The sequence below is a fragment of the Monodon monoceros genome, unplaced genomic scaffold (genome assembly GCF_005190385.1).
Source record: "Monodon monoceros isolate NGI ecotype Baffin Bay Population unplaced genomic scaffold, NGI_Narwhal_1 Super_Scaffold_12, whole genome shotgun sequence".
Taxonomy (NCBI): Eukaryota; Metazoa; Chordata; class Mammalia; order Artiodactyla; family Monodontidae; genus Monodon; species Monodon monoceros.
The window spans coordinates 135498674-135520976 of NW_021703768.1; the positions used below are offsets into that span (position 1 = coordinate 135498674).

The following is a 22303-nucleotide window of genomic DNA, read 5'->3' on the forward strand; positions in this document are numbered from 1 at the left end:
ATATACACATTCTTTTTTTTATAATCTTTTCCATTATGGTTTATCCCAGGAGACAGGATATAGTTCCCTGTGCTATACAGTAGGATCTTGTTGTTTATCCATTCTATACGTAATAGTTTGCATCTACCAACCCCAAACTCCCAGTCCATCCCTCTCCCCCTTCCCCTCCCCCTTGGCAACCACAAGTCTGATCTCTATGTCTGTGAGTCTGTTTCTGTTTTGTAGATAGGCTCATTTGTGCCCTGTTTTAGATTCCATATGTAAGTGATATCATATGATATTCATCTTTCTCTTTCTGACTTACTTCACTTAGTGTGATAATCTCTAGTTGCATCCATGTTGCTGCAAATGGCATTATTTCATTCTTTTTTATGGCTGAGTAGTATTCCATTGTGTATATATATGCCACATCTTCTTTATCCATTTATAGGTTGATGGACATTTTGGTTGTTTCCATGTTTTGGCTATTGTGAATAGTGCTGTTATGAACATAGGGGTGCATGTATCTTTTTGAATTAGAGTTTTGTCCAGGTATATACCCAGGAGTGGGTATATGCCTATGGAAATTTTACTTTTGGTTTTCTGAGGAACCTCCATACTGTTTTTCATAGTGGCTGGACCAACTTACATTCCCACCAACAGTGTAGGAGGGTTCCCTTTTCTCCATACCCTCTCCAGCATTTGTTATTTGTGGACTTTTTTTTTTTTTACATCTTTATTGGAGTATAATTGTTTTACAATGGTGTGTTAGTTTCTGCTTCATAACAAAGTGAATCAGTTATACATATACGTATGTTCCCATATCTCTTCCCTCTTGCGTCTCCCTCCCTCCCACCCTCCCTATCCCACCCCTCCAGGCGGTCACAAAGCACCAAGCTGATCTCCCTGTGCTATGCGGCTGCTTCCCACTAGCTATCTACCTTACGCTTGGTAGTGTATATATGTCCATGCCTTCTCTCACTTTGTCACAGCTTACCCTTCCTGCTGCCCATATCCTCAAGTCCGTTCTCTAGTAGGACTGTGTCTTTATTCCTGTCTTACCCCTAGGTTCTTCATGACATTTTTTTCCTTAAATTCCATATACATGTGTTAGCATACGGTATTTGTCTTTCTCTTTCTGACTTACTTCAGTCTGTATGACAAACTCTAGGTCTAGCCACCTCATTACAAATAGCTCAATTTCGTTTCTTTTTATGGCTGAGTAATATTCCGTTATATATATATGTGCCACATCTTCTTTATCCATTCATCCGATGATGGACACTTAGGTTGTTTCCATCTCTGGGCTATTGTAAATAGAGCTGCAATGAACATTTTGGTACATGACTCTTTTTGAATTATGGTTTTCTCAGGGTATATGCCCAGTAGTGAGATTGCTGGGTCATATGGTAGTTCTATTTTTAGTTTTTTAAGGAACCTCCATACTGTTCTCCATAGTGGCTGTACCAATTCACATTCCCACCAGCAGTGCAGGAGTGTTCCCTTTTCTCCACACCCTCTCCAGCATTTATTGTTTCTAGATTATTTGTAGACTTTTTAATGATGGCCATTCTGACTGGTATGAGGTGGTACCTCATTTGTATTATCTAATTTAACCCTCCCAGGAGTCCTATGAATAAGTAATATTACCTCTATTTTACAGGTGAGGAAACTGAGGAGTAGAGAGGTTGAGTAATTTGCCCACAGTGACATAGGTAATGACTCCAGAGGCAGCACCCTTAATCACTAAGATAAATTCTTAGAATTGTAATTTCAGGATAACTAAATACATAATATTGTAAGGTCTCTGAGTCATATCGTCCAGTTGCCCTCCAGAAAGCATGTCCCAATCAATATTCCCACCGTCAGGATATGAATGCTCACTCACTTGCATCATCGCCAGCACAGGACACTATTAATTTGTATTGTCATTAGAGAAATGAAGCTCAGACTTCTGATAGCTTATTCATGCTCTTTAGAGCATGCGTGCAACCCAATTCCCAACTGAAACATTGATTTTCTTTAAACCAATTGTTCTTATCCTTTTTTTGGTACATGGGCCCCTTTGAGAATCTGATGGAAGCTATGAAGCAGCTACACAGAAAATGCACATGTGCACATCAAATAACCCCATATTTTTCAGGAGTTCACAGACACCAGTAAGAACTCCTATGCTTGCTAGAGGATCGATATATCAACAATACTGAAACTAAAACTAAAAACAGGGCTAATGAACCCAGTCAAATGCTGGTTTCACCAGACTGTTCTTTTTAACAATCCTGCAGTGTAAGGAACCAGATCAGAAGAGGCTGGAATAAAATGCCTAGGCACTAAAATGGTTCATTTGCCCTGTGGAGTGGAGGTACCCCGGTCAAAACTCTCTCCTGAGGTCATGCTGTCCTCCACCAAACCAGTAAGACCTCCGAGCAGATGGACAGGCCATCACTGGACCTGACCCCATTGGTGCGCTTCAGCAGCCTCCAAAGAACAAGGCTCCTTCTGCCAAATGCTCTTCTTCACACACTAGTGTCTTTCACGATCTCCCCTCGCATCTTGCTCCGTTATGGTCTGGAAAGCCTCATCCCAGATCAGTCAAGCCTCCGCCAACCCTACCCACCCCTCTCCTATCAGAAGCATTGGATGAAGACAAGAGGGGAGGGGAGCATGAGGGCCAGGACCTTGCCCATCCATCTGCTGTGATGCTGCTTTGCCAGGAAGATTTTTCTGGGAACTTTCCTTGGCCTGAGCATGTGCTTTGGGGGCCGTGTTTAATAATGATCCATTGAGGCTCAGTGGCATTTTCAGAATTGGGGGTGGAACATCTGGTCCCAGCCTGAGAGGAAGGAGGTGGACAGAGGAATTAGCACTCTGGAGTGAATTGCTAATTCACTGGGTCACCTTTTGGGTGACCCAGTGGAGAATTCAGCTCCATCTGGATAGACAGGCTAGGGCTACCAGACCACGAGACACACACAGAGGATGCAGGCAGCTCCTCAGGCTGGAACCTGAGCTGCCCTGTCCTTGCTGCCCGTCCATGGCCACCTTGGGGTCTCATTTTGCACAAGACCACCATATCCTTGTCAGAAATGTGAGGAGGGGTGGTGATGGGAAAGGGGGCTGTTCTGCCCTTTTATTGTCTGGCTTAACTCTATCTTTTGATCTCTGTTTATTAATTTTTCTCCATCCTATGCCCTGTCCTCTCGCTTATGTTCTTGGCATTGCCCATCTACAGATGATGGAAGGATTTGTGAGTTAAGCATCCATTCTCCTCCCACCTTCTTGGGTCCCTGGGACTTACATTCACAAGGCCAGGAGATGGCAGACGATGACTTTTCAATTCTAAATAATTACAGTCCCTCCTGGATTTGGCTGGGAACATGAGTCATCTGAAAACTAGTATATTCACACCCAAACATGGCTCTTCTGTTTCCCCCCGCACCCTGTACTCCCTTGTGGAATCTGCTCAGTGTTTTTACATGTCCTTTTAGTCTTTGGTGTTTTGATGGCCTTCCTCACCAGGTCCAAACAGCAGAAGATGGGAGAGCAGAAACTCTACTACTTAATATCTCTGTGACTCTGAGCAAATTACTTCTAAGCCTCAATTTCAACATCTGTAAAATGGGGACAGTAACTCTACCTCCCACATTGAAATGTTCTGAGTACAGAGTTAGATAATGTATGTTAGGAGTTTGATACAGTGCTTGCCTCCTGTAAGCTCCCAGTAGACGGTAACTGCTATTCTTATTGTTGTCGTTATTAAATTCAGATCACCACCATCTTCTGTATTTTCTTGGGCACCATCATAAACATTGAGTCCATTTCTAACTATCATGAGAGTCAGCACGACTTCTCCACCTTCCTTGTGATCAGGACACTGCACAGGAAGTCAGGCCTCCTCTCTCAGGCTCTAAACATCCTGAGGTCACCAGCTCTCTGAGACACATTGCCCCACTGCCGTTGCACCCTCATGCACAAAGGGGATGCAATTCCCTGCCTTTCCAGCTCCTGTCTCCTCAAAATGTGCAAAGATGAAATCGTTTTTGCAGGAAAGTTCTCTGAAAGTAGCAAAGTCAAGTAACTCCTCCTTCCCAAACTATCACCCACACTTATCTCTCCATCCCAACATGTAACCAGCACCTCCTGGTTTTCTTCTAGGTGCCTTCACACAGAACGTTCCAGGGATATAACAAGTCCCCAGTCTGTGGGAATCAGCACTGAGGTGCAGAAAGATCAGTTGCTCCAGGGTCAGACCTGGAATTGAATCCTATCTCCACCACTGTGTAATCTTGAGCAATTTCTTTAATTGCACTAAGCCACAGTTTTTCTCATCCATAAAATGGGCATAATAATTGTATTCACCTCACCGGCTTATAGGTACTGAATAAAATAATTGTTGAAATCTCCTTGCTTCCCCAGTCAATGTTAATCTCCTGGATTAAATTCTCAACCAGTTCCAGGTACCTAAGGGATGTTCGATAAAGACTCTCTGTAAAGTGGGACAAAGCTTGGGGACCTCCCGCTGCAAGCAATAATCTAAAAACCTGCATCAAACTGAGAATATATTTCATGTATATTTACATGAAAGAGGTGAAGAAATTGTATTTTCTGAAAATCTAGTAATTTGAGGAAAGGAACTGTCTTTAGGAAAAATCTTAAATAGAGCTGAAGGTAGAAAGTGAAACCCATTTCCCCCCCATCACAACCTCCATGCCCCTCTTCCTCGCTGCCCTCAACAAGGCTGATGCCAAAGCTACCAGAAGAGAGAACAGAAATTATTGCCTAAAAAAGCAATAAGAATTTGGAACTCCTGGAGCAATCTGCGAGGAGAGGAGCTGAGGTGAGAGAGAACAAGGAGGGGGCCAGGGAGCCCAGCACTGAGGAGTACCTTAAACATCTGATGCGGGTAATTTTCCTCTTGTGAAATCACTGCTTCCAGGTGGTATAAGCAGAGCAGGCATCAGGGGAAATAGAGCCCAAGAAGCAGAGTGGTGGGAATGAAGTTATTCCCCCTGCCCCACTCCAGGAATCCAGAGACTTTGAGGGAGGGCTTTGGACATCCCAGGGTTATGGAAAAGGGACATCCACAATCATCTCGCCTAGCTTTCAAGGGGTGGAAAGGCCCCCAGCTGATGTCTGGGCTACACATATATAAACAGCATAGGCAGTAAATACTGAATTACATCTTGTCCCTTCAGGGAAACTCTCAGAAAACATTCTCCCATGGCTGCAGCAAGCCCAGCCAGCTCTCTGTCCTATAGGCTATCTCTGAGTTGAGCAGTAAATTGTCCCTCGGGCACTTGCATCTGCAAATTTCCTAGCAATGAGGAGCCTTCGAGCTATGAGAAAGGGCAGCAATTTCAGGGTCATTTTATGGCATGTCTGTGGACCTGGACTGAGAAGCAGGAGAAGGCCCTGCTTTGCTAAAATCTGGACAGCGGCACGTATGCAGTGGCAAAGACTAATCATTTCATCATACAATATTCATGACACCAGCGATGTGCCTGGCCCTCAGGATAAAGAAAGGCAGGCGAGGGCTCTGGTGAGAAGACAAGACGCCCTAGAGACAGCAGGCTGGCATCATTCACTCTAAGGGCTGCAGGTGACAAGGCAGGCATGACGCCCAGGTGTGGCCCCCAGAGGAGGAGTGCATCCCAGACCAGGCCTGACAAGTGGAGAGGAGATGCAGAGCTGTGCAGGGGTCCCAACCTGAACCTGGCAAGCCAGTGGTTATAGGAAAAAGTTTGGATTACCACCAGCCAAAGGACAGATCAGAGGGATGAGTCAGAAAGAGGAAGGCAGGGGAGTCAGTGGACAGCTGCTGAGAGAAGGGATGAAAGGCGTTGCACGGTGCCTAATGGCTTAAGTGGTCCAATCTCAGCGTTTTACCTCCTGATTCCCCAAAGCCAGTAACTGTCCCTGTTCTCTCTGGAGCCTTTCATCCCAAGGTACCGAGCTTCTCAGCCAAGCAGCAGGCTCATCTGCTCCCTCTGAGGGCAGCATCCAGTATTGCACAGCCTTTTTGTTATAGGCTCAAAGACACTCTGGCCACAGGTATATCTGTAGCTTTTCCCCCTCATATCTGTTCCACCTCTGCAATGGAGTGAACACAGCTGACAATCCAAGAAGCAGGGAGCCCCTGTAGCTAATGCAACCCCCTCATTTCATACATGAGGAAACGAGGCCCAGAACTGTGATGACCCTGAATAAAGGTCGGCCAGCTTCTAGCCCTAGGCTGGGTCTTTCCCCCTATATTCTCAACCACTCTCTCTATCTCTTTCTCTCTCTCTCTCATTTTCCCGCCTGCCTCTCTCCCTGTTTCCCTCTAATTACAAAAGCAATGATTGTTCATTGCAAAAAGAATTTTAAATAAAAAGTGAAAATCTTCCCATACAGCCATCCTCCAGAGATAACCATTATGAACAGTTTTTTTCACATTCACCCAGATTTTTTTCTATGAAGACACACACACGCGCACACACACAAAAAATGTTTTTTATAAAAATCAGATATTAGACATTCTCTCCTGAAATTTGATTTTTTCTACTTAACTCTGGCATGGGCCTCATTCCACGTAGACCTAGCTTACCATTTTAATAGATGTATGGTTTTTCAATGCGTGGATGCTACGTGGTTTATTTCATAATCCCCTATGGCTGGAATTTAGGTTATTTCCCATTTGGGGGGAACATTACTGCAGTTTCCTGTACTTTTATCTTTGCTCCCTTTTAAGAGTACTTATGTAGGATAAATTCCTGGATGTTGAGTACTTACATCAAAAGCTAAAGTTATGCTCATTTAAATTGTATCAGATAACACCAGTTTTCCACCCAAAATCTGTAGCCCCACACAGAATGCATGCAAATGTCTGTTTTCTCATACTTTTGCCAAACTAATAGACCTGAAATATTTTGCTGCTTTTTAATTCGCATTATTTGCTTTGTAAATGATTTCATGAGGTTTTCATTAATTCACTGGCTGTCCATTGTACTTATTCTTGTTATTTCCTCATCCATATGATTTGCTTTGTTTTCTATTGAGTTGCTTTGTCTTCTTGATTTGAAAGAGAGTTTTGTGTATTAGAAATATTCCTTTTACTGTCCTTTAATTTACAAATGTTTCTCTCAATTCTGATAAGTTTGTTTTCAAAGTTTATGACCTTATAGAAATGTCTAGGCAAACGCAGCAATACTTTTCTTTTATGGATCCTGAACTTCTGTCATACTTAAAAAGATCCTTCCTATTTCAAAATCATAAAAAATATTCACTTCCATCTTCTTATATCTTAATAATCTTTTAATATTTAAAATCTTAGATCCATCTGGGTTTATTTTAATGTAAGAAAGTAGAGATCCGCCTTTATTTGTTTCTAAATAGCTAGAGACTGTTGTCCTAACACCACTTAGAGAATAATCTGTTTTTTCCCCCACAGGCATTGAAATGGCATATAAAATTCTCATGGATATTTGGTTCTGTTTATAAATGTATAATTTCATTGATCTATCTGCATTTTCTTGCACCTCCTGCCCTGGTATTTTTTAATTACTTTTATGGTATGATATGATTTTATGATAGGTTTTACTCTCTGTATGGGTAAGTTTCCCCATCTTCCCACACCACTCCCACCATTCCTCTTTATTTATTTTAATTGACCTGGCTATTTTTTCATGGTTATTCTTCTATAATCTGTATTCTTCCATATATTTCGTTTGGGATCATTTAGGTTCCCCTCTCTACTACCCCCCCCGAAAAAAACCTGGTGGTATTTTAATGAGATTATCTTGAATTTCCAGATGAATTTGGGGAGAACTGAAGTTTTCTTGGAGACTTTCTATACTAAAGCAAGCTATGTCTCTCCATTTATACATGTCTTCTTTTTATGCCCCTTCATAAAGTTGTATCACTTCCTTCACATATGTTCCCCCCAACACTCAGTTTTAAAAGGGTTCTATGGGGAAATTGCCATTGAGGTCAAAGCATGGAACACACTCAGTTTGGCATCAAAGATAGACCCTTAAGTGCTGCAGAAAGTCCTCCATCCCATCTGCTCCCAACTCTGGGCCTAAGCCAAGAGGTCGCTTCCCTCTTTGAAGTTGGAATGGGTCCATCAAGTAACCAGCAGGCAACTGATGGCACGGACCCCATGCCCAGTCCTGTGCTAGAAGTACAGAACACAGACTCCGTCTTCAAAGAGCTTTGATGCTGCCTAAAGAGACAAGTGGCACATCTCTTAAGAATGACATTCCATATGAATCCATGTGGCATGGCCTTTGTTTTGATGGGAAATATAGGAGAAGAAGCCTGGAGCAGTCAGGAAAGATTTCAGGAAGAAGACGAAAACTGACTGGGCATTGGCCTGTGGTTACCATTTAAATAAAGAAGAGGAAGGAAGCACATTATAAGCAAGAGAATCACTCCACAACCATTTACCTAGCACCTACTATGAACCAGATACTGAGCCAGGCACATGAAGAGGAGGTTATGTGCTCAACAAATAGTTTTACACATTCACTATAACCCAAGCTCTGTGTTTGGTGCTAGAGAAACAGGAAAAGTAAGGTTGACCCTGGCCTTGAGGAGCTTGTAAACAAGGAAGACAGACTCTTAAATAAATAAGTTCAACAGCTGTTGTGATAGAATTCTGTGGAGAGAATAGCAGAAGACTCTTAATCTGGTGACTGTGCACCTCCTGGGTACCCATGGATGGGATTCAGTGAGTCTGTGAGCCCCTGAAATTATATGATGCTAAATTATTTGCATAACCAGCATTTTCAGGTTAAGAACCGTCGAGGTAGAGTGCCACAAAATTCTTGGCTTCTGTGTTTTAATGACCATATAAAATATATAGAAAGACCATTATAAATAAGAAGTAAATAATTCTAGCCTTCCCCCAACCAGAACTATTCTAAGAGTTGAGAGGCAGTATCATGTGTTGTGAAAACTGCCCAGCTTTGAGACCAGGCAGATTTGGGTTTGAATACCAGCTCTACCATTTAATAGCTGTGTAACATCGGGTGAGTTCCATACACTTGAAGACTTTATTTCCTCATCTGTAAATTGAAAATTGAGAATTACAGAACCCAGTTCTCCCTCATGCCTTATTGTGGGAGTGAAATTAGCTAAGGTGTGTCGGGTTACCTGGATCTGAGCAGGTCTTCACAGCCTACTCACTCCTTCCTTCTGCTTTCACACTTCACAGGAAGCTCTGCATCATGGGCTGTGGTTATGACAAGGAGGAATCTGAGCCAGGCCTGGAAGGGATGGAGAGGAGGAGGGGAAAGGAATGGGCATCTCAGACCAGTGGACAGAGTAGATACAGGGAAAGGAGCCAGAAAGGTCAACTCGTGTTGTAAAGAATCAGTCCGTTGCAGCCAAGTTGAGCAGGTCTTCAATTCCAGCCGAAGCAGTTTGAACTTTATCCTATAACCTACAGGAGCCGCTGGAGGGTTTGGGACAAGGAAGTCAATCCCGTGGTGAGGTGGTTCTGAACCCAGCCTTTGCCCATCATGAAGCCCAAGACACCCAGGAAAACAATTTTTACAATAAAATTATAATGTGGACTAAGGCAATGCTTCTCACCTCAGGATCTTGTTAAAAAGCAGCTTCTGATTCACTGGATCACTGAGATTCTGCATTTCTAACAAGCACTCCGGTGATTTTGATGCTGTTTACCCATGAACCTCACTTTGAGTAGCCAGAGGCTAACGTATTTTTGGTTTTGTCATTTTTATTACTAATATTATTCTTGTAACACATGTTGGCTGAGTGCCTGTCCTGTGTCAGGCACTGTGCTAGGCCTTGAGCAGAAAGAGAAGAATCAGACATGAACTCTTTTTTCTAGAAGCTCACAGTCCAATCTGAGGAGATGTGGCATAGCCCTAAGCAACTGTAATTCAATATAGAAAGTAATAAATGCCATATTTTAGCCTCAGATAAAATACTATGACAATTTGGTGAAGAGAAAGATTGTTCCCAGTTGAGGGAGAAATTGCCTGGTGCTTAAGGAAATGAATAGTAGCTTCTTTTTCTTATTATTAAACAATGAGTAAGAACCAGTGAGTAGACTTCAGAGTTAGACTTTAATCCTAACTCTACCACTTACTAGACATGTGACTTCATTAATGTCTTAAGCCTCAGTTTCCTCATCCGTAAAATGAGATATATTAATAGCAAGGCTTCTGGAAGGATTGTATGAGAGAATTATTTATAAACATAGTACCTAATAACTGGTTCCCAGTTCATTATAAATGGTAGCTCTGGTGATTATTATTGTTTTCAGTATTTGCTGTAAATCTTAACATGTGTCTCTTTGGCCCCAAGGATATTGTATTTGTTAGACAATTTTGTGATCTCATTCCAGGGTTAAGCAGCAAATGAAAATGGAAAAACCTCGAAGGGAATTTCCAAATCCAAGGAAACTTCCTTCACAAAGCCAGTGCTGAAAGAATTAGCAACTAGTGTTTTCCATTTTTGAATTTTTTTTGGACCAGACTGTTTCCACTGGGGAGACTTGGCTTGGCTAAAGGTGTAGCCAAGTGCTCCTAATAACAGCCACATTGAAAGGGAGCTCCACTGTATTTACAAGCTGATCGAAATGGTTTCACCACCCACTGGCTCCCTTGAGATGTCTGCTTGTGTGATGCTGACTGTGAAATAAGTCAAATCAAATTTATAATCCTACAGACCCAGAATGTCAGAGCTCAGAGGGATGTTACAAACCACCCAGCCCTGGGGGGACCAGATAAATGATGCTTTACATCCCTCTATGCCTTGCTGCAGTCTCCAAGCCCACCCACTGGTCATTCCTTCAACCGGTATTTAATGAAGGAATATTAAAGAGCCCTATAGTAAGAGGATAAGGCACATCAGGGAACTGACAGGCACATCAGGAACTAACAGAGGAGGCTGCTGGGCTTAACAACAAAAAATCTCATTTCTAACCTCTCTCTCTCTCTTACCTGTGGAGGACCTTGCGCAAGTGTTGCCTTCTAGCTGCAGGTCCATTTCTTCATCTGTAAAGTAGGGATAATCCCACTTTGCTCGTAGAACTGTCAGGGGGATTAAATGAAATAGAACATAAGATAGTTGGCTGACATATAACTAGGACCCCATAAACACAGTATCTTTTGATTCATTTTTTAAAATAATATTCATTGGATTTTTCCCAATTACAAAACTAATTCGTGTTTATGGAGAAAATGTTGGAAAACACCAAAAAGCCCAGAGAGGGAAAATTCATGCATAATTTCACCACCCAAAGATATACATGGTTGATGTCTCCTTTCATGTATATTTTTCCTGTCCTTTATACACACCAACATGTGTATTTTGTTTCCCCATGAACTGTATTGGAAGTGATTGACAGCTTCTGTTAGGGCTTCCTGGATTCATATTCAAACTCTATCCCCCACTAGGTCTGTGACCTGGAGCAACTTGCCTTCCATTCCCCCAAGTGTAATAGTTGTGGCCTCCAGCGGGCGCGGCAGGTTGGACCCAGTCACCAGGAACGCTATAGACTGCAGTGCGAAATGGCGCCCCCTAGAGCCGTGCCAGGCGCAGTCATGCTGGGCTGCCTTGGGAACAGACAGGTTGAAGGAGTAATGGGCATAAAGATGTTTAGGCATTTGGCCAGTGGCTGACACAGGATAAGAGCTTGTTAAATAGTAGCTACTACTCCACAAACAAACCCTGGGGTTTTGAAGAGTGGAGGGAGGTTCACTGTTCAGATCTGTTAAATAGCACCTTAAGGTGACCCATTGGGACCATGGTCTAGCCAAGAAGTCCTTCTCCTTGTGCTGGTCCTGCTCCGCTTTAGCTTTTTTTCAAAAATATATTTATTTTATTTATTTGTTTTTGGCTGCGTTGGGTCTTCATTGCTGTGTGCGGGCTTTCTCTAGTTGCGGTGAGCGGGGGCTGCTCTTCCTTGCGGTGCGTGGGCTTCTCATTGCGGTGGCTTCTCGTTGCAGAGCAGGGGCTTCAGTCGTTGTGGCTCGTGGGCTCTAGGGCTCAGGCTCAGTAGTGGTGGCGCACGGGCTCAGTTGCTCCGCGGCACGTGGGATGTTCCGGGACCAGGGCGCAATCCTGTGTCCCCTGCATTGACAGGCAGATTCTTCACCACTGTGCCACCAGGGAAGTCCCCACTTTAGCTTTTGATCCTTGCACTTCACCATGCCTCTAAGTCGCCCTCAGGCATGCAAAGCCCAAGTGATGTGAGTGGGCTCACTGCACCATCTGCTTGCTGCCTCATCCCTCCGCTCTCAAGTTCTGCCTCCTGCTCACCCCATCCAGGTGTGCAGCTTTCAACCCCTCCAAGCCCTTTCAGAGGTGTTGTCTCATTTGACCTGTTTAAAAAACCTCAGTAAGAGGCTAGCAAGAGGCAACCGAGTGGAGCCATGTGGCCTCCCGCAAGCGGTTTCCCAGGGCTGCACCCATAATGCTACTCAAAATGACTACAGATCTGAGTGATGTGCAAGATAGCTTGAAGTGACAGCTAGAGATGGCACAAAAAACTCTGAGTCACATATTCAATCGGTCGGTCGGTGAACAGATATTTATTTAGCACTACTGTGTGCCAGGGGCTGGGTTCTCCAGTGAGAAAATATTCCCTGTTCACTTCTCTTTCAATCCTTCGGGTCCTCAAAGAGGAATGAATTCCTCTCAGTTTAGGGCCAGCAAGTCTTCAACACCCCTCAACCCCAGCTAATCTCCCTTTCTGAAAAAGGGAGCAGGCTCAGGCCCACTACTGTATGGAGGCATCCAGAGGTACTAATATTGTTTAGTTTTCATCTTATTTTTCTCTACCATTGCATTCTGTTTATAGCAAATGATGCAGGTTTTTAAATGATGATAGAAAGCTTCCTTTTTTAAAAAAAAATTTAGCTTAGATACCAAAAGTGAGTTGATTTAAAGAAAAGCATTAAGTAACGGGTGGGCCGGGTGGTAGAATGACTGATGCTTAGGAAGCCCTAGACTTGAGACGGCTCTAGCCTAGACTTGAGGCTTAACCCTTTCAGGGGTGCTGACCCAAGCCCATGATGACAGCTATGGATTCCCCCCCAGAAGAATGCATGAACATCACGTACAATTTCATCAAGTTCCAGAACTACCTGGAGTCCCATTCCTGGGCCTGTATTGGAAAGAGCAGCAGGGTGAGAGTCCCGAGGCCTGGTCTGCACGGGAGATCTAATCCTGTTCGCCACCTTCCTCATCTTCTTGGCAGTAGTACTGGCAGTGATAGCAGCGTTGGCAATAGTAACAGTGGTTGTGTTTGAAGCAGTCAAACTGTACTTTGAGTACAGCTTTGCGTGCTTTCAACATGCCAGGCACTTACCAAGCCTAAGCTCGACTCATCCATGCAGAAAAGAATTATCACCATCCCCACTTTCTGGGAAACAGAGCTCCAGTAGTTTCCCCGAGTTCACTCATCTGGGAAGTCAGGGTCAGCACTTGAACCCAGCTGTACCTGCCTGTGATGTCTGAACAGGTCCTTAACCACTGGACTCCATTGTCTCGATAAATCTCTGTTGGATCAATTGAAGGACATTTGAACAGGTTCTGGCCATCGTTCTGCCATTCACCAGCTGAGTGACCTTGAGCAAGTTACTCACCCTGACTGACCTTCTGTTAAGGAAGAAGGTTTCGGAGTCCTGCCAAGCCATGATGCTAAGACACAGGGCAAAGAGCGTGGGACCATTTCATGAGCAAGAGAAGTGGAGACAGGCTCAGGGACATGCACTGCGAGTTAGTGGCCCTAGCAAAGAGCAGGCATAGCCCTGGCTTCCAGCAGAGAGAGCAGGCTTCCAGGAACCCACATTTCCCACTGGTATTTGCTTCCTCTCCTGGCAGCTTCATTGGCCCCCAAAGGTCTGTTTGGGTGCCCAGAGAAAAAGATCCCTGTCACCAATCCGCTTTCACGCCCCAAGGGCCTCAGCACCTTCCCTAATTAACGAGGGCTTCTTGGCTCCCCCCCAGGGCAGGCTGGCGTAGCAAGCAGGGCCGCTAATCCACGTGGCTGCTGTGCTGCTGGCAGGTGAGGGAGGAGGGAAGGGTTCAACATATGTGTGGAATCCAAGGCAGCTGGCAGTCCAGTCCCTGACCCGCACTGCCCCTCTGTGGTGGGTCTGGAGATGGGCAGGGCTTCTAGCTCTGGCCTCGAGGAGACTCTGAATGTTAAGGCTGGACAGGACTCAGATCAAACCACTCAACTAAAGGAGGGAAACCATGTCAAATTATTACGTAGTGCACCTGAAACTAACATAATATTGTCCGTCAACTCTAGTTCAGTAAAATAAAAAAATACATTTTTTTAAAGGAGGGAAACTGAGGCCCGGAAAGGGAAAGCAACTTACCCAAAATGATACATCAAGTTATCAAACAGGTTTCCTGTAATTAGATTTCCAGCCCAATGAGTGGTTTACAGGAATAATTATTATTTGGTTAATAAGCATTAATGCAGAGTTGATTGAGGTGGCAGGAACCTGGTACCCAACAAGCTAGTAAGAACTTTACATGTTTTACCATGTATAATCCTCACAACAACCCAGGGAAGGTGGTATTCTTATTAGCTCCATTTTACTGATGAGGAAACTGAAGCTTAGGTATAGTATGAAACTTGCCCAGGGTCATGTGTCTGGTGAGAGAACCAGGATTCTGTCCCAGGAATCGGAATCTAACGAGAAAAGGGCAGTCGTTGTCAGAAGTCACTGAGGGCTTGCTCAGGGTGCGAGAGACATGCTGGGGTCTGCAGGAGGACGAAGCAAAGTAGAATGCAAATGGAACAAGAGGGTAGGTGAGGTCATTATTCAGCTTCCAAACACATGAGGATTAAGAACTGACCACACCCAGAGTTGTGGAGGTGTAGGGAAAATATCACATTCATACACAGTCGATGGGAGGAGGGTAAATTGGTACGACCAGTTCAGAAGGCAATTTGGCTAGCTGTCGGGACTTAAATGTGGAATTGACTCAGTGATTGCTCGTGAAGGAGGTTAGCCTGCAGAAACACTCAAACTTGCAAAAAGCGGAATGCATGAGGCTTGTCATTACTGCAGTTTGTAATAGCCAAAAATTGGAAATCACCTACTTGACTATCATCAGGAAAGAGTTTAGTGAACTACTATATATCCAGAGGACAGAATGTAATGCTGTGACATGGGGAAATATCTTTTATGTATTCTAAGTGAAGAAAGGAATTTGGGGAAAGGTATGTGTATGACCCCATTAAAAAAGATCCGTCTGAAAGGATAAAAACAAAACTGTTAACTCTGGTCCTGTCCACTTAAATGAAGAAAGAATTTTCACTGTATATTATATAGATTTTTTGTAATGTGTAATTTTTTAATTTAGCAGGTGTAAGTGAGGGGTTTTTTAGTTGAAGCATAGTTGATTTACAATATTGTGTTTCAGGTGTACAACAAAGTGATTCGGATATATATATATTCTTTTTTTCAATTCTATTCCATTATAGTTTATTACAAGATATTGAATATACTTTCCTGTGCTATATAGTAAATCCTTATTGTTTATCTATTTTATATATGGTGGTATGCATCTGTTAATCCCCTACTCCCAATTTATCCCTCCCCCACTTCCCTTTTGGTAACCATAAGTTTGTTTTCTATGTCTGTGAGTCTGTTTTTGTTTTGTAAATAAGTTCATTTGTGCCACATTTTAGATTCCACATATAAGTGATACCACATGGTATTTGTCTTTCTCTTTCTGACTTACTTAGTGTGATAATCTCTAGGTCCATCCATGTTGCTGCAAATGGCATTCATTTTGTTTTATGGCTGAGTAATATTCCAGTGTGTGTGTGTGTGTGTGTGTGTGTGTACACACACACACCACATTTTCTTTATCCATTCATCTGTTGATGGACACTTAGTTGCTTCCATGTCTTGGCTATTATAAATAGTGCCGCTACGAACATTGGAGTGCATGTATCTTTTTGAATTATAGTTTTCATCTTTTCTGGATATATGCCCAGGAGTGGGATTGCTGGATCATAAGGTGACTCTATTTTTAGTTTTTTAAGGGTCAGTGAGGGTTTTTTTTAATAGACTTTATTGTTTTTTATTTTTTTAGTTTTTTGCGGTACGCGAGCCTCTCACTGTTATGGCCTCTCCCGTCGCAGAGCACAGGCTCCGGACGCGCAGGCCCAGCAGCCATGGCTCACGCGCCTAGCCGCTCCACGGCATGTGGGATCTTCCCGGACCGGGGCACGAACCCGTGTCCCCTGCATCGGCAGGCGGACTCTCAACCACTGCGCCACCAGGGAAGCCCAATAGACTTTATTTTTCAGAGCAGTTTTAGGTTCACATTCAAATTGACAGGAAGGTACTGTGATGAACCCATACTGACATATAATCACCGAAAGTCCACAGTTTACATTAGGGATCACTCTTGGTATTGTACATTTTATGGGTTTTGACAAAGGTATAATGACATATATCCACCAATATAGCATCATACCGAGTAGTTTCACTCCCCTAAAAATTCTCTGTGCTCCCCCTATTCATTCTCCATTGTGTCACTTTTGTAATAAAAATATACAAATCTGGAAAGGAAAAGAAAATAAATAAAGATATGGTTTCTGCCCAGAAGGAATTTACAGTCTGGGTGGTAAACAAGGACTCAGCCAGCCCTGAGATGGCTTAATTAACAGGCAAACAATAAAATAACAGAATAAGGTCTGATTGTATATGTTCTGTGGGGTACAGAATGAAGAATTCAGTCTGAGTCGGGTAGGGTTAATCAGAGCAGAGTTCCTGGAAGAGGGCAATGAATGGGCCAGGATATAAAGTATATTTGGAAAATGGCCACCATTTATGAATTTTCAAGGTGCCAGACCCTGTGTCACGTATGTTTACATGGATATTTTCATGTATTCAGAATAACCCTATGAAGCAGATGTTATCCCCAATTTATGGATAAGAAAATTTAGCCTGAGAGAGCCAATTAACTTTTCAAAAGTCAAACAGCCAATACACCAAAAGGATGCAAAACCAGGCCTCTGTGATCCCAAGCTCTGAGCTCAAGTCACCAGGCCACATTGCCTAAAGCGGCTGAAGGCAAAGAATGACCTTCTTCTCAGAGGAACAAGTAACTCGGGGAGCCCAAACTCAAATTGTGGCTGTAAGTAAATGCCATGAGAAAAGTCAGCATCACCCCCTTCCCTTTGGCTGAGCACATCTCAGCCCCATGGTCCTTGGAGAGTGCTTTGTAAGAAAATAAAGACAAAGATCCAGACTGTCTTTATCCCTGACAAGGTGCTTCCGTTGTGATGGAGGTGAAGAAGAACCTAGAAAGAAATGCCACGTGGCACAGGGGTACAGAATGATATTTATGCCCCTATCATAAAGCCATGTGTGTTCTGTGGCAATGAACTGTGAATGCATCAGCCTTCCCACAAGCCTGTGGACTGCCACAGGGCAGAGCCCACACCCCTGTTTGTCTGTATCCCCACAGGTTGGCCTCATGCCTGGCACTTAGCAGAGCTCCGTATTTGTGGAATGAATGAATGAACAAATGAATGAATGAATATATAAAAATGTAAAAAGCTACGACTCTTATATGCTGGTGTCCTGATCCATAAAATAGGACCAACTGGGGGCTTCCCTGGCGACACAGTGGTTGAGAATCTGCCTGCCGATGCAGGGGACACGGTTTCGAGCCCTGGTCTGGGAAGATCCCACATGCTGCGGAGCATCTGGGCCCGTGAGCCACAATTACTGAGCCTGCGCGTCTGGAGCCTGTGCTCCGCAACAGAGAGGCCGCGATAGTGAGACGCCCGCGCACTGTGACGAAGAGTGGCCCCCGCCTGCCGCAACTAGAGAAAGCCCTCGCACAGAAACGAAGACCCAACACAGCCATAAATAAATAAATAAATAAATAAATTTAAAAATTCAGGACATATGTCAATATTTAAAAAAAAAAATAGGACCAACTGTAGTCTTTTCATCTAGGGATTACTGTGATCATTAAATGCGCAAATGGTGTAAAGGATTTAGTGTAAGATGTGTACAAGAGCACACACAATGTGATTGACGGTTCTGATATTAGCTATTAGCACTATTGTTATTTGTGTATCCTTTAAAAGCTGGTCCCTCAGGATACCCACCCTTTAAGCCATTTATTGACCATTTTACTAACATCTTCAACAGGATTGGCAAGCAGAGTTACAAGTTTGTCTTCAGCAAGTATGCTTTCCTGCTCTGGATCCTGCCCACCTTTGCCACAGCTGTCTGTGCCTCCCCAGCCTCTATCCCAGGCCTTAACATGTCCTCATGGGTGGTGTGCCTACCTGTGCACACGCTCACCAGCATTTACCGTCCAGGGTAATTCACAAGGTTTCAGAGTGTTACCTCCCTCTCACCACTTCCCCAAATTTATTCTCCAGTTTCCCATTTTTGTCAAGACCAGTTTAACTATGCCCTTTAGACTCAGTGACAGAAACAAGACCATCCCCCTGGGCAGAAACAACTCACCCCATCATGGGTACTAGGTGTTCACACGTCATATTTGCATTTCCAGTGGGGCCTTCTGTCCAGTGTCTTATTCCAAAGGAGAATCTGGGACAGTGGGACAAAAACCTAATGGTGTAAGCCTTGTCACAAATCAGACCACGAGGTGGCGCCCTCACTGGCCCCCCCCCCCCCCACCTAGAGCTAACCCACAGTTGAGAAGAGTCAGCATACTTATATGTATAGTTAGCACTTACCCGGATTATGGATAACCTTCTTTCCAAGTTAACCCCTCTCTGGTTTAACCCCGCACCAGGAACTCTGGCCATCTCCCCCCAGCCACCACCCCTGCATTGCCAAGCAGAGAAGTTGGAGGCTCCCTGTAACAACAAGCCAAAGCTCAAATAATCAAGAAGGGCAAGTGCTACAGGGGGGAAACTCAAGGACAATACAAAATAGGGATTCTTGTGGCATCTATGCCACAACTGTGGGATCTTCAGCCACTTTCTGGGTCTCGGTGTCTCCATCTGCCAAGCGAGGAGGTTGGACTTCATGATTTGCTAAGATTTCTCCCATTCAGTTGTTCTTCCTTCAACAAATGGATTCAAAGGTGATCCCAAAGACCAGGCCCTCAGGAAGCTCACACTGTAACAGAGGAGATAAGACAGGAATACAAAAGTCACTGTACTGCAGGTGGAGTGGCTGGCTTAGGGACATGGTTTGAAGTTACGAAATGTTCTGTAAAGTATATTTGCATTTTTTAAAGCATTTACATACATATATACAACAGGAAAAAAATCTGAAAGTTTATGTACCAAAATGTGATGTCTCTGCATTATGGGTATGTGTGCTTTTAAAATATTTTTTCTTTCCTTTTTGCTTTTTAATAGTTTCTCATTTTTCCACAGAGGGTATGATTAATAGCATTAAAAACAGAAAAACAAAAAATCACGTTTCATATTCAAACAGAATTGAGTTTAAATCCCAGCTATATTACAAACATGCTGCATGGCCTGGGGCAAGTCATCTAACCTCTCCAAGTCTCAACTGCCTTGCATTTAAAATGGAATTGTTTTTAACTTAATATTGCCATTAAATGCTTTGGGACCTCAAATTCACAGGGATGAGTTAATCATGTTTCCCAATTCATAGCACCTCATTGTCATCGATCTAAGCCAGGCCTCTCTCTTACTTTATTGATTTATTTCCTTTTATTCCCATCCCTTATTCCCCTTTCCTTCTGCCTCACCCTTAGGCACCCATTTTGTATTTGATATGTATAATATTTTTTAACTTGAAAATGTTTTTGAAGATGTGTGTGGTTGGTTGTATCTTATAACAAAAGATACTATGCTATAAATCTCATTGTTTCCTACTTTTTTCACAAAGAACAATGTATTTAAGATCTTTCCATATTGCTTTTTGGACATGTCATCCAGGACTTCTAAGTACTGCATAATTGCTGTGCTATGCATGTACTCCACTCTACCTTTCCATAATTCCCAGTGAGGGGCACCCAGGTGTTTTCCAACTCTCTGTCACCATAAACACCACCCTGAGCATAGTCGTACATGGCCCCCGATAGACCTGTGTGAAAATTCTTTGAGAGCTCTGCCCTGGAGCAGAATTGCTGGGTCAGGAGGTATCTATATTCCTAATGGGATCAGAAGGTCTTCACAGCCTCTGCCTCCACCAGCAGGAGACTTCCCATGTCTCCACACCCTTGTCTGTACTTGGCACTATCGAGTTTTCTAATTTTTGCCAACCTAACAGATGTTCTGTCACTCTGTGGTTTTCACTTTATTTGACTGCCTAATAGTTTGAGCATCTTGGCATATGCTCATTAGACCTCGGGTTTCCTATTTTGTAAATTGCCTGTTCCTTTTCTTTGCCCACTATCTACTAGGAATGCTGTCTTTTTCTTGTTGACTTTCAGGAGTCCTTATATATTCTAAATATAAATGCCTTGACTGTCTTAGACATTGTAAATAATCTTCTCCCATTCTTGCCCCATAGTTTATCTTTTTGAAGTGTTAAGCTGTTTTTCTTCACCTCTCCATCAGTAAGATCATCCTTTACCTTGTCTTCTTTTACCTTATAAAGGTTTACCTTTCACCTTTAGGTCTTTAATACATCACATATTTGCCATGGAAAATACTTCATGGCATTTTGTGAAGGATAAAATAATACAGGTAAAGCGCCAATACAGTGCCTCAGACCCAAGAGCTGTACAATTGTGGGTGATTATTATTATCATTTGAGTAGAAAGTGGTAAGCACTGCCCTAGGAAATCTAGAGATACGGGAGTTTGAATGCTGTTTTAGCTAGATCAGAAAAGATTTTATGGGCAAAGTTTAAGTGATGGAGATTGGCCTGAAAAAAGAATGTAGGAGTCATTTATGTTGAGATGTAAAGGGCAGTATTCCAGGTAGAGGAACTGGCCTGGGCAAAGGCCTGGAGGCAGGAATGCCACAGGTTGACAATGTTTGGGCCGATCACATCGAAGAGAGGGGTCTGACTACTCACCAACTGCTGTCTGTCTTTCTGCCCATACCCACCCCACCCCTTCCCCCTGCAGGCTCCCTGTTCTCCACCCTGAAGCCCCCCGACGCCGTGTTCAAGGTGGTGTTCTGGCTGGGCTACTTCAACAGCTGCCTCAACCCCATCATCTACCCGTGCTCCAGCAAGGAGTTCAAGCGCGCCTTCGTGCACATCCTCGGGTGCCAGTGCCGCGGCGGCCGCCGCCGCCGCCGTCGCCGCCTCTTGGGCGGCTGCGCCTACACCTACCGGCCGTGGACGCGCGGCGGCTCGCTGGAGCGGTCGCAGTCGCGCAAGGACTCGCTGGATGACAGCGGCAGCTGCCTGAGCGGCAGCCAGCGAACCCTACCCTCGGCCTCGCCGAGCCCCGGCTACCTGGGCCGCGGCGCGCCGCCGCCCGTCGAGCTGTGCGCCTTCCCGGAGTGGAAGGCGCCTGGCGCCCTCCTGAGCCTGCCCGCGCCCGAGCCCCCGGGCCGCCGCGGCCGCCACGACTCGAGCCCGCTCTTCACCTTCAAGCTGCTGGCGGAGCACGAGAGCCCCGGGACCGACGGAGACGCCAGCCACGGGGGCCACGAGGCCGCAGCCGACGTGGCCAACGGGCAGCCCGGCTTCAAAAGCAACATGCCCCTGGCGCCCGGGCAGTTTTAGGACCCCGCGCACCGCTTCCTTTCCCTGGGGAGCCAATCATCGTGGGGGGCGGGCGGGCGGAGGGGGGGAGGGGAGTGTCGGCCCCGGTAGACACGGGCCCCACGGGAAGCGGGGGGAGGGGGCGGGGAGAGGGGCAGCTGCTTTTCTGGCAGGGGCATGGGTGCCAGGTACAGCGCGGAGAGCTGGGCCGAGCATGCTGAGAGCCTGGGAGACCCGACGCCAGCCGGGATTTCCGTCTCTCTCTCTGTGTATATATCTAAACGAGTCCCTCTGTACATGTATTTAACCGTGGGTGCACGTGCGTGTGTCTGTGCGGTGTACGTGTGGTCTGCGTGTGTGCGTGTGTGTGGCCGCCCGCGCGGGGGCAGAGCGAGTGGGTGCCCAGGAGGCACCCAGGGCATTGTTTGTCTCGTGACTTAGTACCTCGCAAGCCCCTCCTGTACTTCACTGAACGGTGGCACTTTGGCGGGGTTGGAAGCAAAGTCGGACATTAAAGGTCATTTCTTCTGTGCGGCTTTGAGTAGTTTGTGAACGGGGTGGCAGGCAGATCTTGAGTTGCCTTTTCGTTCACATTAAGGTGTGCCCCTGTCTCTCCCGCCGGCCCTGTGGGCAGTGGTTGTGCCGGCCCCCCTTGACCCCGTTTCTGCCTTTGCCATTCCTGCCCTTCAGGGCTAAACAAA

The 22303-nt window shown here is 44.8% G+C and overlaps 1 protein-coding gene and 1 long non-coding RNA gene across 2 annotated transcripts in view; one reads left to right on the forward strand and one right to left on the reverse strand.

The window, feature by feature from the left end:
• LOC114893382 overlaps nt 1-18595 on the reverse strand; it is a 29986-nt gene extending 11391 nt beyond the window's left edge. The window contains exons 1-3 of the long non-coding RNA XR_003792870.1: nt 18462-18595; nt 10935-11024; nt 9115-9227 (exon numbers count right to left, since the gene is read on the reverse strand). This is a non-coding gene — a long non-coding RNA (uncharacterized LOC114893382). The remainder of the gene's footprint in view (nt 1-9114; nt 9228-10934; nt 11025-18461) is intronic.
• ADRA1B (adrenoceptor alpha 1B) overlaps nt 1-22303 on the forward strand; it is a 60898-nt gene extending 38595 nt beyond the window's left edge. Inside the window, exon 2 of the mRNA XM_029219137.1 lies at nt 21016-22303. Within this exon, the coding sequence (XP_029074970.1) occupies nt 21016-21623 (608 nt within the window). The 3' untranslated portion in view covers nt 21624-22303. The remainder of the gene's footprint in view (nt 1-21015) is intronic.